This window comes from Gouania willdenowi, chromosome 15 (genome assembly GCF_900634775.1).
Source record: "Gouania willdenowi chromosome 15, fGouWil2.1, whole genome shotgun sequence".
NCBI lineage: Eukaryota > Metazoa > Chordata > Actinopteri > Blenniiformes > Gobiesocidae > Gouania > Gouania willdenowi.
Window position 1 is genome coordinate 5,545,802 of NC_041058.1, and position 14,350 is coordinate 5,560,151.

Below are 14,350 nucleotides of genomic sequence, written 5' to 3' on the forward strand. Positions count from 1 at the left end.
CCACCTTTGTTGACCCATTATTGTCACTTTTAACCTTTGTTATGCCCATTACACTAATTGCCAGTTTAAACTAATTGTTTGTACTTTTTATGACATCATCTCAACCCCCCTTCCCCCATTTCTGCCAATTTTAAGCCAATATCAACACCTTGAACCCTTTTTACCACTTTTTCTGTTTTTTTGGGTTTTTTTGCCACCATAATTTGTAACTTTCAACCAATTTCTGTGGTTTTTAAAATCCCATTTCACCACAATTTCCACCAATTTTTATTACGTTTAACCCATTTTATTTGTGATTAAAACAAGGCTTTACATCTTTAAGATGACCATATACTATAGCACAGTTAATATTAAACTTCCTGGATATTAGTAGATATTATTCAGATAAATAAATAAATGTGGTTATCACAGATTCATAGAACAATGGACCATCATTTTGCTGACTTTATGGATGGACCCCAAAAATCTCTCCCCTTTATTCCCCCTTATAGACGACCCTGTCTCCACATGACCGTTATTTAATGTTCATGTCTGTGTTCAACCACCTTCAGCTCCAGTGGGGGTCCCCGCTCTTTGGAACCTTTATTTTGGGGGTCGCAGGCTGAAAATGTTGAGAACCACTGTATTAAATAGTAATTAAATCTTCACATTGCTTTAAAATGTTCCAGGCTTGTGTTAAATGCTTTCCCAAAGTTTTTTTTTTTTTTTTTTTAACTTGAATTCCTGCTGACAAACAGAACACACCAATGAAATAACCTGTGAGTAGAGAGGGAAGTGGGACGAATGCAGAGGGTCGGAGCAATAAAAGCAAATGAAGGAGGTTTTTTTTTTTTTGTTCTTTAAAGTAAAATGAGGAAGCACAGTGAGTGCAGTGTGGGGAGAGGATCACCCAAAGACAATAAAGGTGAACGCAGAGAAGAGGAGTGTGAATTAAAAGAAATAAATGGGAGTTAATGAAAAAAAGGGAGCGTAATGCTACTTTTCACACACACACTCACAGTAAGGTTGTGTGTTTACGTGTCCCTCAGCTCTTTGTTGTTAAAGATATCATCATTTATTCATGATTATGTGCATTTGCGTCGACTTTATTCTCCACCAGCATCTCTGACTGACTGCAGAGTGTAAAGAGACTGTGAGAGGATGGAACGTTGACCGGGTTAGAGTATCTCTATCTAGAACTACAGCTCGTGTGTGTGTGTGTGTGTATGTGTGTGTGTGGATCCAAAAACACCCAGTTTAAGGTGTTGAGTTGGACATGTCATTTCACAGATCTCAATGCCATCCATCGTCTGCTTTGCATCTCATTTACAAAACACAGGCAGAAAATCTATGGCGTTTAATAAATGAAAACGTCCCCTGCTGAATATGCTCAGAATGCATTACATTTACACTTCAATCCTATTAATACAGATGTGATATTAAACCCCTTTAACCATAATTTCCCCATTATGATATTTTTGTTCTGTTATGGGCAGAGAGTCGAGCTTTGTCCACATTTGCCAGAGTATCTCGGTATTAGAAGTTTGAACTCAGAGGCTAAAGGTGAATCCAGTCACAGGCCACACTTTGTTTTCACATGGATAAACACAACATTTCAGTTTGTACAAAATCCTGTCCAATCAAGTTTATTTATTTTTTAAGATTTGGATTCATTTCTGTGCTTCAGGTTTTCTGTCCTTAGATGTAAAGTAAGCAAAGGTCTGTAAAGTAATTAAGACGCCTGTTCAAGGACATTACGTCAATGTTGTCAATGGAACCCAGAATTAAGCAAAGTCACCTGTGTGCAAGCGAGCAGCTGTTAGCGTTTTGGTGCATTATATTAGTGTAACTGTAGCTTTTCTGTCCATTTTGCAGCACTTTTCTTAGCATGATGTATTTTTTCACCTAGTTTTGTTTGCATGATGTATTTACAAGTTTAAATCTGGTATTTGTGATAATGATGACAGAGAATTCAGCATCATTATCAGTACCTCTTTCCTATTGAAAATGTACCAACGTATAGTATACCAGTAGTATGGGTGCTTGGTCTCTTAGTAGTCCTCTGTAACATATCTGCATGATTAACACCATTTTTGTGTGGTTTGCTTGTAGTTGGTTTTGGTAATATACTGTATTTAGTTGTATCAATGCACATTAACATTCATAATATATCTAACACTATCACATTAATATTCATAATATATCTTGCACATACCCTTATATTTGTGATTTTCGTAACCCAGTACCCTGGACGCAGGACTTTTAATTCATGATTCATTATGATATTGATAATGAATGAATTAATAAAAACCCAAATTTAGTCTGTGACTTATTCTAGCCAGCGACTATTTTCTTTGTTGAATCTTTTTCAAAGATAATGTTTATTTAATTTAGTTGAATTCAGTAATGTTGTGAATGTTAAGATTTATTACATTATTGGGGAAATGTTTAGAGAGACTGATTGTTTTCCTTCAGTTGCAGCCGCCAGATATTTGTTTGGACCAGCAGAGGGCGCTGGTGACCCAGTGTTCAGTTGGGATACAGTGAAGAAGAGATGCTTTGCGCTAGCAAACAGAGCTAATAAAAAAAGTGACTTTTACAGATATTCCTGCAATATTACAGATATTCTTTTGGTGCTAATGGGGGAAGGAATCATTTATGAACATTCTTAAAAGTAGAAAACGGCCAGAAAGAGAGTAGTAGGCGATTCCGCCCACTGCCTACGCTTCTGGACATCCCTGGTTCTGAATTTTTAAAATTTGAAGAAGAAGTAGAACTACTTTGTTATTGTTTTGCGGCGCTAACCTTGGAGGGTTGCCATGGCGTCATTTCTGCTGCCTCACTGTCGATTATTGTGGACATGGAATCACTTTTCAGTTGGATTGGATTTTCTGCCCCTTGCCCCTTGTCCCCCCCCCTTCCCCCTTCTCCCTCACCTTCAACCTTGACACCCTCGCACTTCTATTTAAATTCCCAGGGAAAATGAGCTCTGATTAAAAAGACTGCACAGAATTAGCATTAGCAGCAGCTCAACAAACATGACACACTGCAGTGGAAGCCTATGGCGGGTGAGGAGATGATGGGTGTCATTCAAGCTTTTTCCTCTTTTTCTTCCTCCTCCCGGCCCTCTCCATCATGTTCTCCATTAATTTGGAGCAGATCAAACTGTCAATCAGCCCACCTGCTTTGATCTAAACTCTGGGTTTCTCTTTCTCTGTGCCATCATGCATTATTAACACAGATTCTTTCATATCCTGAGAGGAAATTAAAATCTGTGTTGGTGTGTGCACTTGATAAACATCTTTTGGGCTCGACAGTTCTTTAGTGGCCAATTTGTCAGCTTCTGTCTTGGGTTGGCTGATTTTAGGTAAGGATGGGGTTGAACACATCCAAGTTGTTATCAAAGCGCTAAACTAGATCCAAGTCCTTGTTCCACGTCATGATCATTGGAAGTGCTTTCAAGAAACATGATTTCTGATCATGCGACAAAGCTTTATTCAGTGACTATAGCAATTTTTAGCAGCATCAGATGGTTATGGAATACCGCTGTGCTGTGCACACCTGAAGCCTGCTTTTAGTAACGACTACCTGGGCCGAGGTGCCAATTCCACGCAGAGCCTGGGGGGGGGGTTATTTATGTTGAACTCGACACAACAGCTGCGTCTGCGTAGGAATAGATTCCACAACGAGATGTCACAGGTTCACATCCCCAACGAGGCGTGACAATTAAATGACTAATTTTAAACTTTGCATTGCCTGCTTTAACAAAGCCTAAGGGTTTATGCAACTGTTTTAAATACAAAATGAAAGCAGTTTGTATTTCAACACAGCTGTTAAAATATATTGGCTATAATGATACTGACTGTAATATGATTTTTGTTATTAAATAGTAATTTACCAAGAAGAAACTACATTTGATCACCTTTCTAGATGTAGCAATATTTATTCTAAAAACACAATCTGCAGATACTCACTCGCGCTAATCTTATGTAACAACTGGAGGATTGTGCTATACACTTGGTTCATGATACGATAAGCAACAATGGGCTTGCGATAACGATATGATACAATTTTTTTATGGAGAAATTAACAAACAAGATTTATTTTACCTTAACTCTGGACACACATACATATTTACTCTGGATATGACTTTTGTAGTAAAATCAACACTTATTAAAACATCTAAAGCATCTAAACATTTAGGTCTAGGGATGTTCGATATTATGGTGCTTTCACACCGAATGCGAATGCAAATGACGCAACGTCAAGTGACACGACTCCGCAATTCCAGCGACTCAATCGCACAATCCGAGTCACTCAAAGTCGCTCAAAGTTGAACCATTTTTTACTTTTGAAGCGACTTCGAGTGATTCTGTGTCACAACATCCAATCGTGAAATGAGTTTCTTCCTACATCACATTCCTGGTCATCACTGAAGTGATGAAGTGAGCAAAAAGCGCGACCAGGTTCAATCCACTCATTACGGATGATTTAAGCAACTATTGTCGCGTTCGGTGTGAACGCACCTAGTTTTTTGCCGTTATTCGACATGTCGATATATTCCAGTACTAAATTTACGATTTCCTAAATTAACCAATGCCGATATGTACATAGACCCCTCCCTCCGCAGTAATTGTAGGTCAAATGATGCATAATTTTATGGAAAGCATTCCACAACTAAACATCATCATAACTTTCGTAATCAAAATATTACCATGTTTGTTTTTACCATGTTGTCTCAATCAGCAACATCGGTTTTTCAATGTTGGTGGAAAAAATTATTGCGATGTCAACCGATATTACATTTAATGGCAAATATCAACCTATAATATCAATTGGCTGATATCGCCTATCTCTATTCAGGACAGTAGTTCCCATCTGTTAGGCTCTGTTACCAGAAGTATCCAGATGCTTTCTTCACTTTGTCCTCTTTCACATGCCTCTCACCCATTAGAACAGACTTTGATGCCACTAGGGGGAGATCTCTGTGCATGGGACAAGCATGCAAACTTAACTCACAGATGGTATTTTCCTCGGTGCTGCGGATTCTTCTCACAGTGGAAGAACTTACTTAGTTTTAAGTCTTTAAGTTCCCTACACCGGTGAAATGTAGATAATTTACACTGCCACGAACATTCATTTGGTACAAACTCTTGGTCCACTAGACTCTGACCACGTATGAGCAGATCAAGAAGATACAAAGTGTAAAATAAAGGTGAAATATGTTGGAACAGTGATAATATTAGAAAACTTGTGTATCGTTGTCATTAAAGCTGATGTTTGACCTCTGAGAAATGACCATCGTGTTGCAGGGGGATCAAAATGACCCCCGCCTATCTTCCTGCTGTCCTATCATCATGTCCTCTCCCAAACAAGTGCTTCCAATTATCAAACCGCATAATGAGGTCATCATCAACCACGCACACCCAAATCTAGCGGCTCTGTTGAGGTTCAGGGGCCTTAGACGGCACAATTATACTTCTCTCACACAGAAAGCCCCAACAATCACACACTCATTTCCATATTAATGTAATGGGAGTGTGTGAGGATTGTAAAATCACCTGAGATGTAAAGTCCAAATAGCAAAATACCATTGCATCAGTGAGAGCTGTAGGAAAACACTGCTTGTGATTATATTGGGAGCTATGCAGCATTAGATGAAGTAATCTCCCAGAATATCTTTGCTATTCTCACCATATTGATTATGATAATGAGTTTTTATTAAAGTGGAGGAAAGTGTTGAACTGTGGGTCAACTTGTGAAGCTCATTTTCCCAAATATAATGCTTGCGTCCTGGATTTTTCTTCTGCATTGTATAAATCTACCAAATCGTACAAAAATAAGAAGACCTTAACATTAACAAGGCTTGTCATTCATTTACAAATCTGAGCCATATTTTCAGTTTATTGCACATGTGTCAAACTCAAGGGCCAGGGGCGAAATCTGGCCCTTTACAGCATCCAATTTGGCCCCCAGCAGAAAGCAAAAAATCAGAGAAACCATGAATCTAATTCAGTTGTAGATATCTCCACAATATTAGCAGGGCTAACATTTCCCCCATGCTTATACTGTATATCACTTTTAATCTCAAATTGTGAAAAGAACTCTCCATTTTTCCAAAATCCTGCAATTTTCTTCAAATTATTCCACAAAATTTCCCTAAATTACATTAAAATTGGCCACAAAATCAAAAAGATAATTATTCTCACGTCACCGTTGGCTCCGCCCCCTCTTATAAAAACAAGGAACTAGGCTGTGTTGGAAATGTCGTACTCGTACTGTACACTACAAACTCTTTGAGTAATAACTGTCTACTATATGCTAAAAGTATGATTATGATTATCATTCCCACATTTTGGAGATTCCATATTGTTTGCCATTTATGACTTATGAAATTTCCAATTAACTTAAAATAAATCTCTCTATATTGTATTTACAAAAGCGTTAAAAAAACTAATGGAAGACAAGAAGAGATGCTTTTGTTTTGAAAAAAGCGTGTTTGATTTTTAGCTTGAAGCTGGTCCCAGGACGATTTCACATTCCGCTCCCAACGCATAATGGGGCAGTTTGGTATGACAAGTGTTCCACTGTGCATACTTACAAAATATCCTCATATAGTATACATCTGGGTATTTCTCACATACTCAATCTTTCCATACTATCTAATGTGAACACACTATGTACTAATTTTGAAATCAGAATTAGTATGAATAGTACATTAGTATGACATTTCAAACACAGCCATAGTATAGACTGGGCTTGTCTTAACTGATCCAGAAGCCACACCCATAAACTGGGGCCATGGATGCACATTAGCCAAAAATTTGGGGTTTAATTAAACTTTAAATTAAACCGTGCTAATTCAAGACCCTCAAAGTAGATTAAAATTTTCTTTGAACGAATTACAATGTGAGTATACCCACATACTGTATATTAATTAGCAAATCTTTTTATATGAAATCATTTTTGGAGTAACATAAATTGTTACATAAATTGGTGTAAGTGTGACCTATTTCCAGCGAAGATTAAGAACATGTTATCAGTGTGTTTTCTCTCTTTTTTTGTGTATGTTCTTAGCTTGCGATGAATGGACTGTCCTTCCAAGGCCGAGCTTACACAAGGACGTCAACCGCTTTGGACACTCGGCTGTCGTGAGCAATGGGTACGTTCTTATCTGAGCTCAGGTTTGGCTGTCTACCTTCCTGCTAAGTTAAGCTATGTTTACACTTTTCTGTGACATTGTTTTTTACATTTCCCTGACATGTCCCCTGCTGTCTCTTTTCGGTGTTCAGTATGGCGCTGACTTTTCCTCTTGCCTTTCTCAGGTTAGACCTTCAGTATGTACATCATGCCAAGCCTCGATCTCGAGTCAATGTTATATTTATTTTAAGGATGCTTCTTTGTCACATTAAAATGCTGACTTCTCGTTGTGAAGAAAACTTTACCTGAAAATCTTTCTTTTGGCAGTATTTGTATAAAGTAGACTCTGCGACATGTACAGTGTGTCTTTGAGCTTGTTTCTTTTCCTGTTTTTTTCAGCGGATCTGAAACTTAATGCTCTTTTTTGTTTGCATACGTGGTTTCCAAAAGAAAATTTTTGCGGTTTGCACCCTTTTTTAATGCACATTTTTAGGACTTTATCATATAATAAGGTCTCCCGATCATTTAGATCTTGGATCTCTTTTGCTCTAGAGATCTCTTTATCCCTTAATGGCATAGATTAAACCCGATACATAAGGTGCTCTGTTGCAGTGGTTCTTTGCTAACCTGGCTTCCAGATCCATTATCCAGTCTTAACCCTCCTATTATACACATTTTACCCTCAGGATATTTGCCTCAAGAAAATTGTTAACTAAAGTTTTTGTGTCAGGCATTTTGTTTATTTGTTGAATACATAAATAACACCTTGATAATAAAACCATGACACATTCTCCTCCGTCACTTTCACTGTGAAAGAGCTGTTCCAAAACCTCCTTGACAATAACCCTTTTTCTCAAGGATATAAGGTGCTCTATTGCAGTGGTTCATCACTAGCCTGGATTCCAGATCCATTATCCAGTTTCAATCCTTGTATTATCCTTAATTATTACTAACACATTTTATCCATGGGGTCAATCTGACCCCATGGATATATTTGCCTCAAGAAAATTATTTTCAAAAAATTGTTGACTGAAGTTTTTGTGTCAGGCACACAGATGAGAATGCCTCATAATCAGGGTCCTTCAACATATTCTCCTCTACGTCACTTTCACTGTAAAAGAGCTGTTCCTAAACCACACTGACAGCTAACTGTTTCCTAGTAGACATTTTCAAGAGATGTAAGGGATGGGGATGTAAGGTCACACACAGGCAGATGTGTTACTACGTTAAACAGCTTGAGGTCAAATTGACCCCAGAGAAACACCACTGTGTGCAATATGTGTTCAGCACATTGAAAAAAAAAAAATATAATCTTGGTAATTTTATGCTTAATATATTGTACTCATCAAATTAGGAAAAGTCTTCAAATATAAAGCAAAAGAAAACTAGTATTTTTTTTTTAATGATAAACTTGAATGGGGTCAAATTGACCCTAAGTATAATAGGAGGGTTAAAATGATATGCAACCCAAATGAAGTTTTGATTGCCTTTATAATATCTGTTAATGCCACATCTTTACCCTTTTACACCAGTAAAGTGACCAGTATACCAGCTGATTAAAATACCTGATTCCATTTGTGAAGAGATCTTTCAAAGCTTTCCATACTTGGTCTTTTGAGAACACTGTGTGATTATCAGGCGCACACAATACAGGGACAGTAGGATATTTCATCTGGTGGTAAATTACAAAAAAAAAAAAGTTTAGTTAATCAAGAGCTAGAAATGTCAGTGCCCAGTAACAAATGTAAGTTTGCTGCACATATTCCTTCACTTTGTGTTGGGGACTTATTGCTGAAATCGCCCAATGATGTTCTGACCCTTTAACAGCACTTTCTCAGTAAAAAAAAAAAAAAAAGTAAACGTTAAGCACAGAAATTTCAGCTTTGAACTTCAAAGCCACTTTTTTCCTACTGTCCTTTTCTCCCTCAACACTAAAGTGTTTTTTTCTCTCTCTAAAGTTCTTGTGCTCTCCATTTTCTTGTTCCCGTTCACTGCATCCTGCTGCTCCATTGACTCTTTGTTAACCCTCTCTCTCACACAGTTCCATGTACGTCTTTGGAGGTTTTTCGGGCGTCCTCATGAATGATTTGCTGGCCTACACTCCTCCATCATGTCGGGCCTTTTCTAGTCCAGAGTTGTGTGCTGCTGCTGGGCCAGGCCTGAGATGCCACTGGGTCGAAACCAGATGCACTCCTTGGCAACTAGAGCTAGCCGACAACAAGGTTCCAGCCTCGTTTTGCTCAGTCCAAACTACGTACAAAGGTATGTTAACTTATGATTCAGTTTAACCCTAACTGGTTATTTGAATCTGTAGTTTTCCCATCAAACATTGTGGGTTTTGTTAATGCTGCGAAATTATTATTATTTTTGGCTAATAGAACAATTATCTAATTTTCAAATAATTACCATGGCTTTTGCATCAGATGCAGCTGCACTCACTCAATCCTCCTGGTCGTCTGCTTCAGGCACTTCACTGCAGGTTGAAGTAGTGGTAATTATTGAAATGTTTTAGCTTTCAGCTTTTAATAGCGCACAAAGCCACTGAATTAACTGAACTGAATTAAAAGACCGCACAGCACTGGTGAATCTGGCAGGTAGAAGCCTATTCGGCATAAACCACTCGGTGAACACTCTTTTTGAATGTTTAATTTATACATTAACAGCTAAATTGAACTTTATTGAAAGTTAATGAACAACTATGATAAAGTGCATCACAGCAAAAAGCACACAGAGTTACTTCAATTTATAATTACTGGGTGTTAAAGCTGCTGGAGGCAATCATTTTTTTTATTTATTTTTTTTTGTCAGACCAAAAAAACATAGTGTAGGCCTCGTAGATTTATAAATCTGAGATCGTTTGCTCGAAAAAAGATGATAAAAGGTTAAAATTGTGATGTACGATAATTCAAAAAGTAGGAACAATTAGTTTAAACTTGCAAATAATGGGCATGACAAATGGTGAATGTGGTTAAATTGGCAAAAAAAAGCATGAATTATAGTGAAAAGGGGTTAAAATTTACTATAATGGATCAAATATGCAACATTTGGTGGGAAAAGTGGTGGAAAGGGTTTATAAGTGCCGAAAATGTCTTAAAAGTTGAGTGAATGTGCAGAAACGACATTGAAATTTGATGGATAAGTGGCAGAAATGCAAAAATATGGCAAGTTTAGTGTAGTGACTTGGCTCAAATTGTTCAGAAAATATTCTGTGTTTTGCGATCCCACGGTCAAGAACCCCTGGTCTACGCGATTCAACATCCCACAATGCAATGTGCAAAACTTTTTCCCAAGATATCAACATACGTGGAGATGTAAACAAACAATTTATTTGATCTATGGGGCCTACATATTGTCTTTGTATGATAAAAAAATATTTTCAGCTTTAAAAAACAATCTATCTACCTTATGTTAGTTATATGAACTTTTATTTAGGGATGAGACTTTTTAATATTGGACTTTAATTTTGAAGGTTAGCCCAAACTCGAGCACTTACGTGTGTAGTTATGATGATCTCTGTATCATGGTTTTATGTAACCAAAGTCAAATAGGTCAAACTTTAGTAAAATTGCCACATTTCCTCTCTGACCTTCTCTAGACAGCGAGGACGAGCTGTGTCTCCACTTCTCTGACTGTGCCACCTGCACCTCCAACACCAGAGGTTGTCAGTGGTGTGAGGACAGGAAATGCATCTCTGTCACCAACAACTGCACCGTGGTGAGTCACAACTGATGTTTTAGGGACTGATTAGCAACAAAGGTCATTGTAATTACCAGAGAGAAATACATAGCTTATATTCACCAGGGCAGCAGGAATGTGATTTATAAATTACCATAACATGTGAGTCCTTTTAGCACTGCCCTTAAAGGGAGTTGTGGTTGATTGGTTTGCAATCAGAAAGCACTTAACAGGAGAGCACGGTACTGTAGGCACAGTGATGGTGATCTGTAGCCCATTAGCTAAGAGCACCTCAACGGGGGGTCAGGACTGGACCACGCTATGCTAATCACTCACATACCACCATTAGTTCATTTAAAAGCCCAGCTCTGTGCTGCTTTTTGTTGTTTTTTTTCCTGTGTTGGATGTGTGTTTATATCTGTATGTGCAGCTAACTCTGGAGCTAGCCCTGCAGCATGGTGGTGCACTGTCTCTGTCTGCCCCTCCCTCCATGTTGTCGGAACATCAGCTGAGTTTATGGAAGCATGGAGCCAGAAGAAGGGGACATGTGTGTATTATTTCACACTTCTTTTTACCTTTTAGGCTGCATGTCTGGTTATAGAAGGTCACAGATCAACGTAGCTTAGCATTAGCCTAGCATTAGCCTAGCATTAGCCTAGCATTAACTTTGCATTAGCTTAGCATTAGCCGAACAGTATCTTTTTAGTAGTTTGACAATTACATTAGCTTAGCATTAGCTAAGCATTAACCCAGCATTAGCTTAGCATTAACCTAGCATTAATCTTGCATTAGCTTAGCATTAGCCGAACAGTATCTTTGTAGTAGTTTGGCAATTACATTAGCTTAGCATTAGCTAAGCATTAACCCAGTATTAGCTTAGCATTAGCCTACCATTAACTTTGCATTAGCTTAGCATTAGCCGAACAGTATCTTTATAGTAGTTTGGCATTAACATTAGCTTAGCATTAGCTAAGCATTAACCCAGCATTAGCTTAGCATTGGTCTAGCATTAAAGGTCCTAAATCATGCTAAATCTATCTTTTTTAGCTTTTAACCTTGTTACAAAGTTAATTCATTATCAGAAACACTCCCCAAAGTATTATTAGGGTTTCTTCCTTCACCACTGAGCAATCCTCACTAATCCTGCTCACTGAGCTTCCCTCTTCCAAAGTCAGCGTCTATAGACACGCCCATCCATGAATATACATAAGTAGGCACCAAAACAGCCCATTAAAACTCTGGAAAACAGTTTAGGAAAATAAACCTCAAATACTATTTTTTTGGGGTTCGTAGAACAAATTGAGATGGGAGAAAAATGCATGATCAGGGACCTTAGCATAAACTTAGCAATAATATTAGAATAGCATTAGCTAAACATTAGTTTAGCGTCAGTATTACCCTAGCAATAGCACTTTTCTAACAAGCCAATAAACAATTTTCATCATGTTCTGCATTATTTCACAGAGGGTTAAATGACTAGGCTAATGTTGGGCTAATGCTAGTTTAATGCCAATTAAAGTCAACGTCAGCTTTATTGTCAATTTCCCTATATGTTCAAAACATGTAAAGAATCAAAGTTGCTAAGCTAATGTTTCGCTAATGCTAATCTAAAATTAATGCTAATGCTAAGCTTATGCTAGGAAAATGTTAGGCTAATGCTGAGTTAATGCGAGGCTATTGCTTAGTTAATGCTAATGCTAAGCTATTGCCAGGTTAATGCTATTGCAAGGCCATTTTTTTTAGAGATACATCCTTATTTGCTTAGCAGTACCTAAAGGGCTGTTGCTCTAATATCAATAGTGCATGCATTTGTTTGCTGATTTTAATGTTAACGCAGTTGGATTGATCTGTATATTATAAATGTGTTCATTTGCAAAATCTTCTTTTTCATTCTGCGTAACTTCTAGTTGGGCATTCTTAGCGTCACAAATCGAGGATGCTGATGGAGGTTTTCCTGTGTTTACAGTCGGTCAGAGACTCGTCCAGGTGTAAACTCAGGGAGGAGCAGGAGTGTTTCCGATTGGCCAACTGCAGGAGCTGCTCCCTGAACGCCAACTGTCAGTGGGAGGCTCAGCAGCAGGAGTGTCAACCACTGCCAGGCGAGGAAACTACTCCCTTATTTAAGTCTACATCCCACAATGCAATGCGCACAACTTTTCCAAAAATGTTCCGAAAGATCAAAACCATCTTTCAAGCGGTAATTTCAACCATTTAGACTACACGTGGCAAACTCATGGCCCGGGGGCCAAATCTGGCCCTTTAGAGCATGTAATTCAGCCCATAGAAGACAGTAAAAAAGATAACAAAATTATGAATTATTGTGTAAGTTACCAAATAATTCAGTTGTATATATCTCAAAGTCACAAATTCAATGAAACTTTACAATGTTTTTAGCGGCTCAAAGTTTTCGCACACTTTTATCACATGAATGCATTTATTTTACTTTTTTTATTGCAAATAATGAAATTAAATCTACATTGTTCCAAAAAAAAAGAATCTTGCAATTTCTCTCAAATTATTCCAGAAAATTGCACAAAAATTGTTTACAAAATCAAGAATTTTTGAAGTGAAGGTGCTGCAGGAACTGATATTGAAAACTCAAGCACAATAGTGTATATAACCTTAACCCCCCCCCCATGAGGCCTACACAATGTCTTTATTTAATAACTAACAACTATTTTCTCCCGCAGCTTTAAGGCATTTCCTTAACCGTTTACCTCTGACGCACTAGAAGAATAGACCATGTGTCCAGTTTCAGCTAAGGCCAATGTACCTGGAGGGCCTCATAAACTAAGTCCTACCTCAGGCCTGGCTCAAGACAGCCATTTAATCCTTTAGGGGCTCAAAGAAGCTGTTCATAAATAATTGTCTTCTGGTAATTCATCTAAAATCAATCTGTCCTGAAAGAACTTTGCAAGAGTAAAGTCGCTGCAGGGGTTTCTATCATTCAGGAGGACTGGGAATGCGTTTTAGAACACACGGAGAAGGAGTTTTTGGCATCTTTGCTACGGCTGCAAAGTGTCCCATTGTTGGTTTTTTTCAGTGTAGAATATGTGCATCACATTTAAAAAAATATATTGCCCAAAGTCGGAATGACTTATTTTGTGAGGATTTTAATACAAAATCCCAAACACCTATTAATCAATAATTAGTTGCTTATTAGCATTCAAATTAGTAACATATTGACTCTGTACTTATTAATGCTTGATTCTGCATGGCCTTATTATACAACCAGTAAGCCATTAACTAAGAGTTTTCTCTCAATAACCTCAGAATTAAAACTTATTAGTAGTAAGTAAGGAAGAATTACGATCTCAACATGTTAGGGTTAGGATTAGCATTATTCCTAATCCTAATCCTAACCCTGTTTGGACTAAGAGACTGCCATTAAGTGTATAGTAAGGCATTAATAAGTACTTAATGATGACTAAGAGCCAATATGTTACTAATGCTAATAAGCAACAAATTAATGGTAATAAGTGTTCCCTAAACCAAAGTGTTACCCGATAATTATTAGTGATGTGCTTTAGCATGAAACCAAATGCGATCTCTTAGT

The 14,350-nt window shown here is 37.7% G+C and overlaps 1 protein-coding gene across 1 annotated transcript in view; it reads left to right on the top strand.

Moving 5' to 3' along the window:
- atrnl1a (attractin-like 1a) overlaps positions 1 to 14,350 on the top strand; it is a 230,695-nt gene that overhangs the window by 33,507 nt on the left and 182,838 nt on the right. Inside the window, exons 11-15 of the mRNA XM_028469441.1 lie at positions 7,057 to 7,141; positions 9,161 to 9,381; positions 10,715 to 10,833; positions 11,225 to 11,341; positions 12,761 to 12,893. Of these exons, the coding sequence (XP_028325242.1) occupies positions 7,057 to 7,141; positions 9,161 to 9,381; positions 10,715 to 10,833; positions 11,225 to 11,341; positions 12,761 to 12,893 (675 nt within the window). The remainder of the gene's footprint in view (positions 1 to 7,056; positions 7,142 to 9,160; positions 9,382 to 10,714; positions 10,834 to 11,224; positions 11,342 to 12,760; positions 12,894 to 14,350) is intronic.